At 47.7% G+C, this 19,425-nt stretch overlaps 1 protein-coding gene across 2 annotated transcripts in view; it reads left to right on the forward strand.

Moving 5' to 3' along the window:
* Window positions 1-19,425, forward strand: part of ESRRB (estrogen related receptor beta) — a 182,632-nt gene that overhangs the window by 110,160 nt on the left and 53,047 nt on the right. For both annotated transcript variants that reach the window (XM_077123144.1, XM_077123143.1), the window contains exon 2: window positions 7,468-7,877. In XM_077123144.1, the coding sequence (XP_076979259.1) occupies window positions 7,468-7,877 (410 nt within the window). The remainder of the gene's footprint in view (window positions 1-7,467; window positions 7,878-19,425) is intronic.

Here is a 19,425-nt window from a genome sequence, read left to right on the forward strand (position 1 = left end):
TTCCTGGACAATTTGCTAGCTCACTGACTCACCCCAGCCAGCCCCCAACCGGCCCCCATCCACTTCCCAAACCAGTTCCCAAGCAGCCACCCAACCAGTCCCCCGACCAGCCTGGCTCTCTGGTTAGTAGAGAGAGCAAATCCCTCAACTTCTTGGGTCTTGGGTTCCCTCACCTGAAAAGCCAGCAGAGTAGACAAGGAAATCTCTGAGAATTTATCTTTCAGTGCTTCCAGCTGTGGTGGTGTGTGTCTGTCCGGAAAAAAATAGATCTAATCACTGAAAGTTGAAAGCTAGACATATGCAAGGTTTCAATCATGTATTGATGATTGAAAAAAAAAAACCCACCATTTATAAAATAACCAATTCAGACTACTCAGGAGAAAGGTCAATTTGAATTAGGACATATTTGATTTTAAGAAAATAAATACATAATTAATGGAGCTCAGATGCACAGAATTAGATTAATTAAAATCCTCGGTTCATGACACTTCTCATCTTTGGTCTGTATATGGCTTGCTTTTCCTTCCCCCCCCTTCCCTCCTTCCTTCCGTGGAATAAGTACCGTGAATTCACATTCCAGCAGGCAAGCTGGGACTCTGGCAATGATTCACATCTAGCCATGTGGTGCTACTCATCCTATCCCCTATTAAAGAATCATTCTGCATTCTTTAATAATATTTTTAAGGGAAGTTTAGCTGTGCTGCTTTCAGGTGCCTGAGGGGCTGATACCTGACAAATAAAGCCTTGCTGGAGAATCTAAGGATCTGCTTTAATGAATAGCTCTGGGGTCCCCTGGTTAACCAATTAATTATTTAAATGCACACAAGAGTCTTTCAAGAATTCAGAAACCGTTTTTCTTCCGTAGAGTGGAATCCTGTTTCAAACTTGTTTGTGCTCATAATTTGCCCAGCCAACCCCTTCCACTCCTGGTAAAATGGCAAGTTCCTTTTGGAACTGTCCTAGATTCTAGATTTGGGGAGCTTGGATGAGGGAAGGGCTTTGCTGGATTTAACCATAGATCAACCAGCTGATGGATTTTCACTGAGGGGTTTCTTGGGAGAGTGACAACAGCAACTAGCATTCACGGAGTTGCTTGGTGCCAGCGTGGCTGTGAACACTTTCCCTGCATGGTCTCATGCAGATTGACCCCACTAGGGAGGAGCTATGATTAAGCCCATTTTGCAGATGAGAACTGCAAGACCCAGAAAGGGTGCTGTTTACTCAAAGTCAACAGCTAAGATGTAGTAGAACCAATGTGTCTGAAGTCAGAACTCAAGCTCTTATCCATACGTGACCAAGCTGCTTGTTTCTGCCCTCACATGGTGGCACCAGAAGGGAGCCAAAAGGGGGCTCCAGGGCATTTCCTCCCCATGTGCCCCAGATTGTTATATGTGGCGGGCAGACTCTACCTCTACCTGGTAGAGGAGAACAAGCCTAGCCTGAGCTCATAAGGCCAGGCCATCCCTCCTTCCTCCACAATCATCTGTCCATCTGTCCCTCTGCTTGTAGAGATGCTTATCTCCTGCTGCCCCCTTGCAGGCCACCCTAAGGGTTAGATTCTTGAGATTCTACCTTAGGAATTTATGGTTGTCTCTTGCTGATACCCCTAAATTTTTCTTTTCCTAGAGATACTTAACAAAATAGTTCAAAAGTTTGGATTTCATTCAGAACTTCTGAGACTATTGAAAGGAGAAACAAAATTCCATTGGTCTCCGTGTTAGAGAAAACGTTAACCCCCTTCAGTGGGATGGCGTCCAGCAGAGGCAGGTGGAGCCCCCCTGGGAAGCTCAGCATCCCGGGGGTCAAGCTCTTCTATGCAACAGGGCCCCACACAGAAGCTAAGGGCCAGGGGCGCAGCTGTGTGGGAGCGGAAGGGAGGCCCTGTTAATCAGATGGCAGTGAAACTGAGGCCAGGGCAGCGCTAGATGAGCTCCAGTTATGCTGCCGATCAAAGAGAAAATGACGCCCAGGACTTCGGCTGCTGACTGTTGCTCTCACAAGGGCTACTTGAATGAGGCGTCTGTCCCCGTCTCTGAAAGAGTCAACACCCATCCATCCAGTTGGGAACTGGGTTCCAGCCAACCACAGATGATGGACTCGACATGACTCTGGTCCCGCTAGAGTGTGCATCTCAGGTGCCCACGCCAGCCCCATTCCCAGAAGGATGGCTCCTTCTGGGCACGATCCAGGCCACGACCCTCTGGCCACGTCCTGGACCCTGGCCTGAAGGCTCCACCTCTGAAACCCTAAGTGCCTGATTCTCAGGCCCTGATAAATCTCCCATTCTCCTAGCTGTCTTGTCCCTTCTTTCTGCTCCTTCAGCCTCCAACTCCTGGAAGACACTATTCTCAGGGCCCCTCCATTTTCTTCCGTTCCTTCCATCTATTCTCTCTATTCAGCAGTTACATGATTTACTTTGCCCAACCCTCAGCTCCTATGACCCTTTTGTCCACCTTTTCCCCTCATATATCCAAGTCAGGGGTTCTCATGTGTCTTCAGACATGTGACAACGTCTGGAGGCATTTTTGGCTGTCTCTTGTAAGGGGAAGGTGCTACTAGTAGGCCAGGGATGCTGCTAGCCAGCCCGCGAAGCACCGGACAACTTCCCACAGGAAAGGATTACTCAGCCCGAAACATCAGTGTGCCGAGGCTGAGAAACCCCGATCTAAGTGGCGGGGGAAGATTGACTCCCATGAGTCGTGGCGCCTGCAGAGCAACTCAAGGTGCTGGCGAGCTTTTCCGCCCCTGACTTCTGCTTCCCCCTCCTCCCACAGTTCCTATTGCAAACTTTCTTCCTTTTCCCTGGCCTCCTGCCCTCTGGCCCTCAGCCTTCACTCCCTTCACCTCCCACTCCGCAGGAGTCAGTAGAGGCTGAGGGAAGGGGAGGGAGGAGCGTCTCCCTCAACTTTCCACTCACCGTTACTACTTAAGCTCCTTTCAATGCCTGCACTCCCCATTCCTTCCAAACTCCTCCCAGAGCTTCTCTCTCTGTCAGTTATCCCATGAGACTCAAAGTTAATGCCCTTATGAAGCACAACTGGAAAGCCTTTTTTTTTTTTTCCCCCCCGGCATGGGCCAGCACCAGGAATCGAACCTAGGTCTCCGGCATGGGCATGTGAGGCGAGAACTCTGCCCGCTGAGCCACCGTGGCCCGCCCTGGAAAGCTTTTTATAAAAAAAAAAAAAAAAAAAATGATTCCTGGCTGCCACCTACAAAGACGTGTGTTCAAAATATCACTGTATTGGGGTCAGGTCCAGGAAGCTACCTGTACAAGAAACACCTTAGCTGTCTCCCATGAAGGTTGAGTTTCCATTTGAGCAAACTGAGCTAACTTATATTTTGCATCTTCAATCTTTCCATCTTTATTTACTCTTTACCATTTGCATTTAAAATACAGCAACCAGGTCATTCATTATTCACTTTAGAGAGAGAAAGGGGGAGTATAGGTAAATTATGCTGTGTTAGTGGGTGGAACCGGAATTATCCAGGGCCAGCGGGAAAGTATGGTTTCCAGTAACTTTTAAATGCCTTAAATTCCTTCCATTCTTAAACAACCCCCCTCCCCATCAAAGAAACAAGAAAGCTGACCATATCAGCACAAACATTCCTTCCCCACCCTGGTGTCCCCCAAGTCCAGAGCGGTGGCCCTGGTGTAGAGTGGACACGTGGAAGGAGACACCCCACCCCCACCTCTCCCTTCCCAGTAAGACTCCTTGAAAGACTAGTCTGCTCCCACTTCCTCCTCCACCCATTGCAGTGTGGCTCCCATCCCCCCACTGCTCAGGTGAAGGGCCCCACTCACCTGGCTGCTAAATGCTGTGGGCACCTGTCCCTCCTGCTCTTACCTGACTTCGCCACTGGATGTGAGCTGCTGCCCACCCCTTCTCTACATTCATTCCCCTCCTTTATCCTCTTCCAGCTTTTCTAGCCACTTCTCCTCTGCCCCCTGATTGGACCTCTTTCCCTTGTTCTCGTTCCTTTCAAGCTTGCTTTTGAATGAATGGAGGCCATCCTGGAGGCTCAAGAGAGGAGTGGGCTGAGAGGGAAGGCTTCGTGGATGGCTGCCCTTCCCCTTGCCTGCAGCATCAGAAGCCAGCACTGCACCTCCCCCCACCCCCCATGCTGCCTCTAGAGAGTCCCCGGCCCTCTCATTTTGTGGGTTAAGAAATGCCAGTGAGGAAGGTCCAGGGATTTGGAGCTCCTGGGGTGGGCCAGAAGTTGTCTGGCCAGGGGGCGGATGGGTGGGACTGCATTTTAGAGCGTTGTAAAGAGGACCTCTCCCGGGGCAGCGATTCTGTGACCTGATAGTGGGAGGCAGAGTTCTCTATAGAACAAAAAGCCTGGGCCTGGGCTCAGATGGCCCTGATTTGGGTCCCAGCTTTTCCTCTCACTCAGATGATCCGGACAAGCTGCAGACTTCAACTTTTCTGTGAAGTGGGGATAATAGTATCTCAGAGGCTATGAGGATTAAGTAAGAAGGTACAAAGGAGGTGGCAGGCAGGCGGGGCTGGCGAGATGGCCAGCAGCCTCTGCTCAGTACCTGCAGCTCCAGAGGGTGAAAATTCAAGCAGATGACCCTGAGGGGGAAATTTCAATGCAGAAAAGAAACGGTGACTGCCACCCGCCCCCCCCCCCCCAGGCATTTTCATGCAGTCTGGAAATATTAATGAATGAGTGAATGAATGAATCAAACAAGATCAGTGGCACAAGCAGGGGTGCCCCCGTCAGCATAGTGTCCACTCTGCCCCTTTGGCTCTCTGCACATGTGTCTGTTTAATGCCATCACTTCTAGGAGAATGTAAACTTCTCAGGGACAGTGCTGTGCCCCTCCCGTTACTGTTATCTCACCAGCAGTTGGCACATAATAGATTCCCCCAGGTATGTGTTGGGTGCCCCCTCTCCCATCTCGGGCCACAATCTCACACACGCACTGCCCCCCACCCCCCACCTCCCACCCCCATGCAGCTCTTAACACTGCCAGAAATTCTAGAAATCTCAGTACAGGAAAAGACATTCCCATGGGACCAAAATGGGAGTCACAAAGGTGGCGCAGAAATGACGAGGCTGAAGGGATGAAATCGTTAAGCCCTCCTCATCTGGGACTCAGGCCCGGAATTAGTAGCAGGCTCCTGAAAAGCAGGATCAAGTTTGCTTCTCAGCCCCGGGGTCTCTGGCAAGGGGCAGAGTGGAGGGCCTGGGGTCTGGGAGCCTCTCACCCACGGGCTCAGCACAGCAGGCCTGGGCAGTTCCTGCGACCAGTAGAGCCTATCACTGCAAGCGGGTGGGGGTGGGGGGTTGGGGGGGCGGGGGATCCAAAATGAAAGAGCATCTGGCCAGCTCTCCTCTGCCTGCCGGGTATGTGGAAGGGCATTCGGGGAGATAATGCAAAGAGGCACACGAGCTTGCTCTAAGTTTGCCTCTGGAGTACATTCTGGAAGGCTGTTAGCAGAGCACTGGCATTTCCCGAGGACAAAGTAGGGACCCGCTGGTTGTTTGAGGAGAGGAGCCGGTGGATGACAGGGTGCCGGCCAGAGTGCTCAGGCAGACCCTCAAGTGGAGGACCCTGGGTAGTGTCCCTCTGGCAATGCGAGGGAGGGTTGGGGCTTGTTGGAGAGGTGTCTCCCAATGCAGGACCATTCAGTTTGGAAGAGAAGAGACTGGGAGGGTAATGGCCTCCATCTTCAAACACCACATTCTAGTAGATTAGAAGCATCTCGAGAGTAGGAGCCTCATATGCATTTTACATCCTTGTACCTGCAGCATCCAGCACAGAGTCTGTGTCCCATAAATGATTCTGTTCAGTGAATGAATAAAATATTTGAAGGGCTGAATGGGGAAGAAGGGTGCACAGACGTTCTGGGTGGTCCCAGAGGACAGAACCTGGAGCAATGGGTGAGCGCTTCAGGGGAAGAGAACCACAGGAAAGCACTTTCTGAGTAGAGCTGTCTACAGGGCCAGCAGTTCCCTGTCACTGGTCTAGCTTAAGGATGACCCTTTGGGAGAAATTGTTGGTGGAACCAGGAATGTTGAAGGCCCCTCCCCATCATAAGGCTCTGCAGATACATTTTGTGGAATGGGTGTCTGGCTGATGTGGAAGTGGGATTTGGGGGAGTGATGATGTGGCTCCTTCCCCGGGTGGTGACTGGTGGTGACGGCAGCTGACAAGCAGTGCTGCTACCCCCTCCCCGACGGACCCCCTAGCCCTGAGACCTTTCCTCCCAGCCGTGAGCCATCTTTCCATTAGTAGGGCTGTTCTCCTTACCTCTTCGGTCCTTTGCAGTTCTCTGTGAATTTTCCCTTTCCTTTTACCTGCTCCTCAGACATAGCCATTATCCTCATCTCTACCCCTTCAGTGGAGGCTCACAGAGTGAAGCAACCAAGGTCACAAATCCAGAACAGGGACAGATGGACCCAAACCTGGTCTTCTGACTCCAGATCTCAATCCTGACCAGTCCTAGAGTCCCTAGTGTGGACTGGGCTCCCCCCCCAGAACACAAACCTTAATCGGGCTGCCACCAGCTCATCTGTTTTTCATGCTGACAAGGGGTTGAAGGCCTGTCCTTTCTTCCCAGGAACTGGTATATGGGAGGGTCACATCTTACCTGCCTGCTCTCCCACTGGGCATGACTCTGGGAGGTTGTTGCTTACAGGAAATGTTCAGTTCCCCCTCCCAGTAATCCGACTGGCAGGGCTCCCTCCACTTTTTAGATGAGGCAGTCTGGCTCAGAGAAGCTAAGAAACTTTTTGGGGAATGCACTGGGTGGGGACTGAGGTGTCCCCTGATGCTGCTGGGTGCAGGCACAGTCTCTTGGGGGCTGGGCAGAGGATGGCCCACGCAGGGGCTAGGAAGGGCAGTGAGAGGGTGGGCCGGGAGTTATGCTAAACATATGCTTCTGTTTCCAAGCCTGGGCCAGAGGACATGGCTGCAGCCTTGGCCACGCCCTTGCTTGACTCTCCTGGTCCCAGTCTTGGTGATAGTGGGATGCAGGGAGGGACGGGTGGTAAAGCTCCAAGCTCAGGCTTACGTGATGCCCCGGGGGAGACACCATCATGGATGAAATGGTCTGTCAGGTCACTGTGGTCCAGGACTTGACACAACAGAAGTGCTAAGTTGTAGCCACTGTGTATTAAGAAGGTTGGCCAACTATTTAAGGGTTTTGGCTGGTGTCCCTAAAGTCAACCAGAGCTTGGACATTTGCCAAACTCCAGGGTACCTAAACTGAAGTGTATTGATCAAACATAGTTTCTTTGATGACTCAGAAGGTTCTGGGGGTAATGCCAGAAACCTGCTCTGGGCTGGGCTGTTCTGTGACCAGGTGACCTTCTGGGCCATCACTTTATCTCACCGAGGCCTTAATGCGGAGCCCCACCCAGCCACCCCGCCCCGCCACCCCGCCCCATCCCTTTGGTGCCGGAGCCCCACCCCCGCCCCTCCTCCCCTCTGACGGCCACGCTGTCTGTCCACAGGCTGCTGAACAGGATGTCCGCAGACGACCGGCACCTGGGCTCCAGCTGCGGCTCCTTCATCAAGACGGAGCCGTCCAGCCCGTCCTCGGGGATCGACGCCCTCAGCCACCACAGCCCCAGCGGCTCGTCCGACGCCAGCGGTGGCTTTGGCTTGGCGCTAGGCGCCCATGCCAATGGCCTGGACTCGCCGCCCATGTTTGCAGGCGCTGGTCTGGGAGGCACCCCCTGCCGCAAGAGCTACGAGGACTGCGCGGGCAGCATCATGGAGGACTCGGCCATCAAGTGCGAGTACATGCTCAATGCCATCCCCAAGCGCCTGTGCCTCGTGTGCGGGGACATTGCCTCTGGCTACCACTACGGCGTGGCCTCCTGCGAGGCCTGCAAAGCCTTCTTCAAAAGGACCATCCAAGGTGCGTGGCGTTTGGGGCCCAGCCTGGGTGCCAGGCTGTGGGTGGGGCGCCAGGCTCGGGCGGTCTAACAGGAAACCCATAAGCTGCCAGGTCTGGGCGATGATGATGGGGCAGGGGTTCTGGAGGCTCCTTTGTTGTCTCTCAGAGTCTCTCGTTCTGGGATTCTGGACAAGGATTCTTAACTGCAAGACTTGTGGACACAGACATGCACCCCACATGGCACCCCAGAAAACCCCCTGCACCCAGGCCTGCATATCAGCCCAATAAAATCCACGTGCACGTGTCACCATGCATGTACCTCTCACTGGCATGGAGAACACTGTCAAATGTGCATCCGTTAATACGCTTATCTATGTATTTTTTGGTGGGGAATGTGGGGGAGAATGTCGTTTGACCGGGGATACCAGACCTGTTGAAAATCAAAAGATCCTTTATTTGCTTCTTTTTCTAATTACATGAGTTAAAGGTGAGTATGTTCTCACTGTAAAAGAGTCAGTCAGACAGAAAAAGGGAAAGTTTCCCTGGAACACTCACCCTCTGTCCCTGGGGTATGGCTTATCTTCTAGACCTTTTCAGTGCATTTGCTTATCGGCTGGGTAGGATCCGACTGTAGGTGGGTGGCTGTCTCCCTCAGCGGGTACTAGAGTGAATCATCCTAATAAAGACACAAAAGGACCCTGGTGAGTGCCCCTGAAAGGTCCTCTCTGGGATCACTGGGGATAATAACAGGTCGGACCTCCCAGGCCTGGCATCAAGTGCAGGGCTTGGGGAGAGAAGACGCGAGGGCAGCTGCCGCGACCCTTGCTGCAGCTGGGAAAGGGCAGTGCACTTGCTCCATGCAGTGAAGTGTTTCTGGAGCACTAGCCAGCACAGGCACTGTTCTGGGTGCTGGTGATAAGGCAGACGAATTTCTAGTCATGCAGGTAGATAAGCTGAGCTGCTCCCATCCCACTGGGACGGAAACTGCAAACCAGTCTGGAGAAAACCCAGGAGGTCCCTGCACTGCCCTGTCCAGATTCCATTAAGGTCAGGGCCCTGCCTGGCTGTACAGAGAGTGGCCCCACTTTTCTCTCCCCCCACCTTCCCTTTAGAAGAGGCATGCTAAGCTTCCCTGGGATGATTCATTTGACAAGTGTTTATTTGTGTAAACCTCTTCAGATGATAATCTATTTATTAAACTAGTTGAAGGTATTAAGATTGGATATGTGTCTAATTCTGCTTATTAATCAAGGTGGTGTGGTGTAGTGACCGGACATCTGGGCTCCTGGGTCAGACAGCTCCATCCGTTACCATATGGCTGAATGGCCTTGGGCGTGCTGCCTCAGTTTCCCTCTGTGCTTGTTTCTCGACTGTAAGGTGGGATGATATATCATAGGGCTGTTAATATATATAAAGGACTTAGGATATTGTCTTGCACCTGGTATATACTAAATAAATGTTTGCAGTTATTATTTTCACTTATACAATATTACTTAAGGCAAATATTATTATTAAAACAAGAGACATATACTTTGTTTTATGTCTCAGGGCAGACTTTTGTAATCTACATATGTTTAAAGAAAACAGTGTAATTATCATTTTGACCTAACAGGGTTTAAAGTATTTTAGCCATTTTCGTTATAAACAGTATTTATTTTAAAAAATGAACTCCTTTTTTTTTTAGGACACATGGTAAAAACTCAGAAGTGCAAAACAATAAAGAGTAAAAACTAAAATTTCCTAGAACTCCAGGCCCTGGTTCCCTGTACCTTTCCCAGAAAAAGCCATGTTACCAATGCCTTCCAGCAAATATTTATTGAGCAACTTCTGTATCAGATACTGTACTAGCCTCTAGGACATAAAAATGAATACATCCCGGTGTTGCCAGCTCCATACCTCCTGAGTCTGGGTGTGGCCCTGGATAGCTAAACTGAAAAGAACTGCATGGTTATTCTAAGTCTCTTGCCTCAGTCAGGGTTGAGAATCTCCAGTTCAGTATTTTTCATACAAATCATTGACTATTTTATTAATAAACATGAAACGTTCAAACTAGTTTAGGTTACTGGAATAGCAATGTTTTTCTTCCCAAATTGGGACGTGGTTTTGGGGAAGTTACTATTGTTTTAGAGTCTTTGAGGTCAAATGTTTTTAAAAAAGTGCTTTATAGAAGAGAATCTCATTTTATACTCTCCATATTGTTGTAAAGTGGGATGGAGAGTTCAGGATGAAACTTTCTAAAAGCAGAGGCTTATGTGGACTCAGAAAATCTACTGCACCCTCAGCAAAGGCCCAGGTGCTGCGAATGTTCTCAGTAAGTCCACAGGGAGGATCTGTAAATAGTCTTAATTATTTGCTACCATGAATGGGATAATGATCTCTTCGCAGAATTCAGAAGAGGACAACAGCATGCAGTGTAGTCAGAACCGAACTCCTATCTCTTCTTCCCTGACTTGCCGGAGCAGTTTCATGTTTATAATAGAGAGGGTTTATATCTCAACAGGGAAAAGTAAACTCTAAAGCCAATGGATTATTAACCCCTTGGTTTTGTTCTAACAAATATTTCGTTTTTGTTGTTTCTGGACGTGATCATTTAGCAAATTTGGAGCAATAGGGCATGTAAGACTAAGGGGGGAAAATGCCTATGGACAACCCCAGAGACAAGCTAAGAACTGAGTTGAGCATTTATGGAACTGCTGCTCGCACTGAGGTACTGGGAGGAAGCAGGAGAGAGGGGGAAGTGGTACCTGCCCTCAAGAAGCTGAAAGCCTTTGGGGGTGAGCAAACTACAGCTTGGGGGCAAATCAGGTTTGCTTGGAACACAGCCACACCTGTGCATGCACATTGCAACAGACACCAGCTGGCTTGCAAAGCCTAAAATATTTACTATTTGGCCCTTTACAGAAAAAGTTTGCCAACCTCTGCACTGGGCATTGAACAAGGCAGATGCATTCCCTCTGCCCTCATAGGACTTATAATCAACCCTAATCATGTATTGTAAGCATTTATTACAACTTTGTCCAATCCTGTCGTGTGAAAGGGAGTTGTTACTAGTGCCGAGGGTATGTGGCAATGGTCTAGCAGAATAGATGAATTCAGAAATAGATAAGGCACCTTCCTGGAGGGTAGAATGTCTCCCTGGCAAAGGAACTAGCCCTCAATCTGATTGAATTTACTTGCATACCAAAAGAAAAAAAAAAGCTAGGATTGGTCAGCCTTGGAGGCATGGGAAGAGAAGGCAAACTTTGGCAAAGGCCCCACCCATAGGAAAAAGGAATCTTTCTTTATATAATAAAGCATTCAATTTATCTGATTAACAATTTTCTGCTTTTGATCTGGTTTCCCTGGTAGGTCTGCTGTAAGGAGAGAGCTTGCTGGCTAGGCAGACCTTGAGTGGCAGATCAATTTCCCCTTGTACTTGACTGCACTAGCATCTCTGGGTTTATACATCAGGACCTTGAATTTGTGCAATGTGAGTCTGCCCCTTTCTGTGGTTTACAAAGTCAGGCTTTTGGATCTTAGGGCTGACTGCCAGATTCTGGATTGTGATATTTACCAAATAGATTCGGGGAAGTATCCTAGGGCCTTTTCCAAGCTATGCCCCCAAATCTCGACCCTTCCACCCTACCTCTCTTTCTCAAAAATGAACTTGCCTCCTGGTTCATTCGAAGTCCTCAGATGAGAGCCCTCAGCTCATTATTGCCTAACCTACGCAGGTTTTCCCATATCTGTGGACTCTCTCATTCATCTATTCCACAAATATTTATTGCTGCCCATTCAGTGTTGGAAGAGATGTCTCCTACCTCAGCCTCAGCTCTTCTCATGCTTTGAATTCCATTTCTCCCATCTTCTCAAGCGACTCTTACTGATTATCTCCTCTGTTTTATCTTCCCCTTCTCACTAGCTACAAGTGTTTTCCCTTCTACCAGCATTTAAATAATTTAAATACCTCCACTATCTCCACCATCTCCAACCTTAAAAAAAATCCCCTCAACCTTTAGCTTCCAGCAGCCTCTTCTCTTCCTCCTTTCAGTTCTTGACCAGCTTTTTGTGTCCACTGTCTTTCTTCTCGTGTATCTCTTGCCTTTCTCCAGTTGCCTTTGAAGTGAGGGTGAATCCTAAGTCCATAGCTTGTATCCCTGACCTCTTCCCCAGCTCTACTTCCTTAAGCACCTAATTAAACATTGCCACTTGGATGGCCTGGAAGCTCCCAGAAGTCCAGAAGTCCTGTACAATGGAAGTCCTATTCAGAAGCCATGTCATTTCCATTAAACATTTCTCCTGTGCTCTTAGTTTTGGTGCCTGTAGAAGCCTGCAACACCCAAACCAGAAAACCCAATCTTCTCTGACTTTTACTTCCTGCCCCTGAAGCCACCCTCTACCCCAAACCAGCATCCCAGCAGCCACAGTCCTGTTCATTCTGCCTCTTCCATGCTTCTTAATCTGCTGCTACTGCCTATTCTCCCTGCTTTAGTCCAGGCCACTGATCACTTTACAACACCAGCTTCCTAACTGGTCTCCTGCTGCCAGGCTCACCTCTTCCCAGTCTTGTTCCTTTAGTGCTGCCCGAGAACTCTTGTGTATAAAAAAATCCAGTCTCCATTAGGCGAGCCTAGGCTGACTGCTCTATTTTCCACTTCCAGAACTTGTCTTACACTTTCATTCTCATGACTTTGCACATGCTCTTCCCTCTCCTCTCTCCTAGCCCCTGGGCTTAAACAAGATGACACTTCCTCCAGGACGCCTCCTCTGATTTACACCTGTAATTTGCTATAGGGAGATGCCCCTCCTAGAACCTTGCACTACTCCAGCACAACACTCGTCACACTACGTTGTTATGACCTGTTACTTGTCTGACTTCCCCGAGAAGATTATAAACTCCATGAGGGACAAGATTACATTTACCTTTCTCTGAATCCGACATCCTCACACAGTATCTGGCACCTAGGAGGTTCTCAATATGTCTGAATACAAGGTGATCCCTAAACAAAGTGAACCCCATTTCCTAACAAAGACAAGCCAAAGGTGTTTGGCCAATTTGCATATGTGATCTTTTAGGGAGCCGGATGAAGCAGTGGAAAGTCCACTTAAAATAATATATTAACTTTAGTTGTACTTGGATATTTTAAATCAAAATTATGTAGAACTATTACTTTTTGAATGCTATTTTATGAAGCAAGGTTTATCCATTTGTTCATATGCATCTTTGATAAAAGCGTCTTTGCTTTCTTAAGAACCACTTTTCAAGTCATTTCCCTCAGTGTCTCAGCATGCCACCTTCACTTCCATCTAGTGAAGTGAGATGCAGCACTTTAGGAGTAGGTATGTGTTACTATCCTTAGAAATTTTACTTCAAATGACAAAAATACTTCCTGGATCTCTAGAACAGTTCTTTTTATACTTGCTGTCGATTTACACTCCCGGCTCCCTCAGCATATCAATTACTCTGTTGCTTTTGACATCAGCGTTTGTAACTGTGAGTCCTAGTCCCGGGAATACCAGGATTTGTATTACATTTGTTTGCCCCCTTTGTTGACTCGCCCTGACTGAGGTTTCCTGGGGACCATGTGTCTTCCCAAATGGTATTTTATATTCAACTTAGAGTGAGTGACAGAGCACTCCTGATGAGACCTGATCAAGACTCCAATAGTGAGCAGCTCCCTCCTTTCTAAAGGACACCATTTGGGGAAGACCCCTGCGTTACAGTTAAGCTTAGGAAGGACTTGTTCAGGTCTTTGGTGAATATTCATCGAGTACTAACTATTGGCACTCAGAAGTAGGAGCTAGAGAAATGGCTCCTACCCTGGGGAGGCTCGCATCTAGTGGGGGAAGCCAGACAATAACAAAGATCAGAAATAAGGAGACCTAAGGATAGATTGTGATACGTGCGAGGAAGGATAAAAAACACGAAGGTCCTCCATGATGGAGAGAGGGGTCTCATTTAGATGGAGTGGTTAGGGACCGCTGGGATGAAAGGGGGACTTCTGATGGAAGTCAAGGGACATGAAAGAATCCTGGGAATGGCCTTCCAGGCAGAGAAAACTGTGTGTGTTCCAGGACCAGGTCCTGCTGGTGAGTGAAGGCCAAGTGGAGGGAGATGGGGCCGGAGAGGCACAGCCTCAGGGCCCCAGCGAGGGCAGCACTAGGGTCTTCTGGGTGGAATGGAAGCCCTTGGCAGAGAAACCACAAAAGGTGAAGGGTGGCCAGAGGCTATGCTGGCTGTAAAGCAGCCTTCCTGGTGCATGGGGTAGCTCTTGGGTCTGTGACTTACAGACAAGGAGAAGCAGGCGAGAAGGCAGCCCTGGCACCATGTGTTTTCCTCCTTCACCCAGGTACAGGCTTGGAGGAAACTCCCGGAGGAGAGGGGCAGGGCATGATTGATGGGTTACCCGTGCCTGGGACTGCCTCCAGGCTTTTTGTCATGGAGAACACTGCAGATCCTGGGGGAGGTAAGGCTGCCGAGCACAGACAAAGGAATGGGTGGGAGTCGAGTCCGGTGCCGGTCCAGACTTGTCCCTCACCAGCCTGCTGACCTTGGGCAGGCGCTTAGGTCCCCTGGCCTCAGTTGTCTATACAAAAACAGTCGATTAAAGCCACACAAGTTTGCTATCTGTAGGGCTCGCGGGGAATGAAAGAAAGAACAAATCACAGTTCCTCTCTTTTAGGGGCACGTACAGTCTGGGGGCAAATTTGCTAAGGACACACAACAAGGCAGAATGAGGGCTGAGGGGACATGTATGCTCTGGAGGGCAGGAGGGCTGCCCAGGGCTAGAGGCATTGCAGCAGGAGCTGGAAGTGAACGAATTTGCGAGTTAAAACAGTGCAAGTAGGAGCCCCGTGGGGATGACTCTCCTCAGCTTGGGATATTAGGGGGCTCAGTGGCAGTTTTAGGCTGGAAAAGCAGTGAGAGGCTAGGTTATAAACGGCTTCTGAGGTTGTGTTACAAGAAAGCAAGGAGTAATATTTAAGATTTGGGGGCTGTTTAACTTGACTTAAAAGCCCAATTTTAATTTCTTAGCTGCATGGTCTTGGGCAGGTTGCCTGCTTTTTCTGAGCCTTAATATCCTTATCAGTAAAGTGGGGTTAAAAATTAGTTTCTGCCCTAGAGTGTTATTGCAAGAATTAAATGAAACAGTGCACATAAAGCGTTTAGCTTAGTACCTGGCATTGGATGACCATGAAATAGATATTCTTAGGTGAAGATTTTTGAACAGGGAATTAATCAGATCTCCTTTTAGCAAGATAATTCTGGCAAAGATAAGGAAGATGATCTGGAAGGCAGGAGTCTAGGAGACCAGTTAAGAGGTGGAGAGCTCCAAGTCAACAAAGCTAAGGGGATCCAAACTAGGAGAGTGACAGAATGGTTAAAAGCAGAGGTTGGGCTGGAGAAAGTTTTGAAAATGGATTCAGTATTGAAAGATAGCGATTGGATTGTGGAGAGGGAAGGAGGACTCTGAGGAGTTGGTGAGGCCACCAGGGCCAAAAAACCCAGAAGGAAGCATTTTGCCAGGGGTAGAAGAGTAGGGGACAGGAGGGTGGGTTGGGATAGCGAGTACAACTTCAGACATCATGAGCTGGAAATTGGGGTCTAGAGCCCAGGAATGGAATCTGAGTGGGGTTTGGGATCTAATGAGATCTTTTAGGGCAGTGGTTCTCAAAGTGTGGTCCTAGGACCAGCAGCATAGGCTTCACCCAGGAGCATGTGTGTTAAAAATGCAGATTTAGGGCCTGTCAGGACAGGGCCGGCAGTCTGTTTGAATAACCCCCCAAGTAAGCTCCATGCATGCTCAAGTTTGACAGTCTGAGGATGCTGTTCCAGGAAAAGCTCTTCAGAAGAGAGGGGACCAGGGGACAGGGAAGGAGAAGTCCTGGTGAAAGGAAGGGGAATATGAGGAACTCCAGATTTCATCAGTTCTAAGAGGCAACTTTGCCCTCACTTCAGCATCTCTGAACTGGGCGGTGTGTCGCCCTGTCTGTTAGCTGGGCAGTGGCTGTCATTGTCCTCACACATACTCAAACTTGCAGCACGGGGGTCAGTGACCTGGAAGAAAATCCTGGAAACAATAATGACACATCCTCTTAAAAATGTAGCATCATCAACTCCCTTGTTAGCAGAGAAGAAGGCACCACAGAAAAACGGGAAAACGTTGACTGAACAAAAAATGGTTCAGGAATTTCAGACTCCCACTGAGAAGTTTTAGCAATACTTTAACCAATTTATTTTTCTAATAGTGTTTCTTTTCTTTCATATATGCACAAGAATGCTAAATGATCAAATCTACATCTAAATAGACCTAAAAGGGCTCTTTAATAAGAGTATATGGAAATGCCAGTGGCCAGGAAGCACAGACATAGTTTAATTTGCAGCTTTTTAAATTTTCTTTCTTGGAAGTAGCTTAGATTCAATGAAATACAGAAGGGGTCAGCGATATTGCAAGAGCCCCTTCAGAGAGACGGGAGATGAAATGACAGAGGAGTCAGTTTGAAGAGGTGGTGATGGGTGTCTGCTGCTTCAGGAATGACCAGGAGGAAAAGGACCAAGTGGAGGCCACCGCATTCGATAACTGAGAGGTCACCTGGAATTCCAGGACTCTCTGGGTCAGAGTTCTTGCTTTCAATTCATTCCCTTTGATCCGTTCAACAGATATCTAATCATGCGCCAGCCACTAGGTTTGAGACACAAGAAGGAAAGACATAGCAATCTATCCCCAAGAGGGACACAGAGAAAACTACCTGCAAAATCCTGATGATGGAACCCTGAGGTTATGCTTTAATGTGCGTGTGGGGAGGGGTGGAGGAGCAAAGGGGAAGGAGCCTGTGAGCGTGCCTGGCGCAGAAGGGACAAAGGTGGCACTAAGAAGACCACCTGAGAGCTGAGGCTGGAGGGAGATGAATTGGGAGCGTTGGGCAGAGGGAGGTGTGAGAGAGCCCGTAAGCTCCACGCGATCTGTGCACCACTGCTAGTGGTTCTGCTTCACTGGAACCTGCACACCAGGGGTTACTAGGTGGTCAGATCATAAAGGGCTCACTAGGAGGCTCTACGGTGGAGTTTAGATTTCATTTTCCACACAATGGGGAACAGCCGGAGAATTTCAGAAATTTAAATTTCAGGTTAACTTTAACTCTTACCAGAATAGTGTGTACACACGGTTTAAAAAGTATGATAAAAATATAAATATTATAATGAAACATAACAGACCCCGGCCCCCCTCATTTTCTCTCCTCTCCCCCACCCCCCAAGATCCAGGGTTAACCATTAGAAAAAAATTCTAGCACATATCTTCTTAGATATGTATTATATTATATATTTCTAATATAAATGTATATATTCCTAATGTACAGCTATTTTATTGGCTTAGCAATTTGGGCATTATTTTTCTTGACTTTCTATTATGTAAGAAAAAGCATTAGCTCCAATTACACAATCCATCCACACACACACACACACACACACACACACACACACACACACACACACCCCTTCTTCTCATTGCCCCAAAATAGAGTTATATCACAATTTTCGGTTAAATCTGCTTCCCTATTGCCAATTCTTCCTTGAAAAGTCCTTGATTTTTCTTCTGGGTTGAATCTCCTGTTTCATGGATTATACCTCTTCCTCTTTTGGTTTAGTCTTTTTCGGGGGGATAGGAGGAGGTGTCACATTCTCCAGCAGCATGCTGGAGAGGTTCGGGAGAGTTAAAATTGTTGATACATTGCATGTGTGGAAATGTCTTTATTCAACCCTTCAACCATGTACGTTAGACTCATGTCTTGATTTTGTATAGAATTCTAGTGGAAAATAATTTTTCTCCCAGAATTTGGGTGCTGTTGCTACAATGTCTTCTAGTTGCCAGTGCTGCTGACGGGAAGTTTGATTCATGCATTTAGAAAATATATACTGAAGGCTCACTCTTCTTTCAAAAACTGTTCTAGGTGCTTAGGAAACTGTACTGAGTAAAGCAGGCAATAAAGAAGATAAATAAGTGAAGTATTTCATATGTCAGTTGATGTCTGTGCCAAGTAGAAAAAGAGGGCAGCGAGTATGTGTGTGCACATGTGTTCGATTTTTAGGTCTGAATTTTTTTAGGATCTTTATCCTCCTTGATTGAAATTTCAATGTAAAAACCTAGTGTGTGGCTCATGGGTCTTTCCATTTTTATTTATTATTATTTTTAACTTTTTGCTTTGAGATCGTTGCAGATTCATACGCAGTTGTGAGAAAGAGTACAGAGGGATCCTGCGTGCCCTTTACCCAGTTTCCTCCAGTGGTAGCATCTTGCATAAGTGTAGAGAACAGTATCACAACCAGAAGTCCACATGCAGCAATTCACCAACCTTACTTGGATTTCACCAGTTTTACATGCACTCATTTGGGCATATTGGTTCTGTGCAATTTTATCACTGCGTAGATTCACGTGTGCATCAGTGCAGGCAAAGTATGGAGCAGCTGTCACAAGGGATCCCTTTGGATTACTCTTTATAGTCACATCCACCTCCCTCCTCCCATCCCTTAACCCCCGGCAACCACTAATCTGTTCTCCATCTCTATAATTTTGTCTGGGGTTTTTGTTGTTTTTGTTTGTTTGTTTTCATTCATTCTTCTGGGATCTCAGCAGGCTCTTTGGTCTGGAACCCCGTATTCTTTAGGTCTGAGATATTTTCTTCTCTCCTCTTACTCCCCTTATTCCTTCCTTTCTCAATCCTCCTCTCCTCCCTCCCTGCCTCCTTCCCTCTTTCCTTCCTTATTTCTTTCCCTCTTTCATTCTCTCCTCCCCTTTCTAATTTCTTTCCTCTCCCTTTTCTTTCCACCCTTCCTTCTTCCCTTTGTAATAACTTCCTCTCCATGGTTTTCTTTTTCAAAAACTCCTGTTGGTTTCTTCTTCTTCTTCTTTTTTTGTATGCTGTGTGACAGGGTCACATTCAATTCTTTTTCCATGTGAATATCCTGTTATTGCAGCACCGTTTGTTGAATTTTTGTTCATTTGCTTGTTTGTTTTGGGGGAGTACCTGGGCTGGGAATCGAACTCGGGCCTCCCACTTGTCAGGCAGGAATTCTACCACGTAACTACCCTCGCTCCCCATATTGTTTTCATTTTGCATTCCCTGGGTCAATCTTCTAATTTTAAAATATCTTTTCTAGCTTATTGTCTATTTCTTTGGCTTTTTGTTCCATTCTAGAGCAATTTCTCCTCCAGCTCATTCTTTAAAACTTTTTTTTATGGTGCTCATATTTGTAATTTCTGAGTTCCATTCTACTTAATTTTTATGGCATGCTGTTCTTGTTTCATGAATGTGTGTTTTCTCTTCTCAATTTGATAGTATAATATTAATTGCTTTTTGAGACTTGCTTCTGCTTCCTGCTTTGTCTCGGTTTCCTCTCACACACTTTTCCTGTGTGTGTGTGGGTGTGTGTGTGTGTGTGAGCCCAGGAAACCCTTCCTGTATATAAAAATAAGCATTGTAACCTCGATTTATTGCTTCGCTAAGCCTGTTATGTGCTTTTTCTCACTGAATCTGCACAGCCTTATGCACCCATATTGCTCATGCCGAAACTTGGGTGCCGGCAGCTTTA

The sequence above is a fragment of the Tamandua tetradactyla genome, chromosome 12, assembly GCF_023851605.1.
Source record: "Tamandua tetradactyla isolate mTamTet1 chromosome 12, mTamTet1.pri, whole genome shotgun sequence".
Classification (NCBI taxonomy): Eukaryota; Metazoa; Chordata; class Mammalia; order Pilosa; family Myrmecophagidae; genus Tamandua; species Tamandua tetradactyla.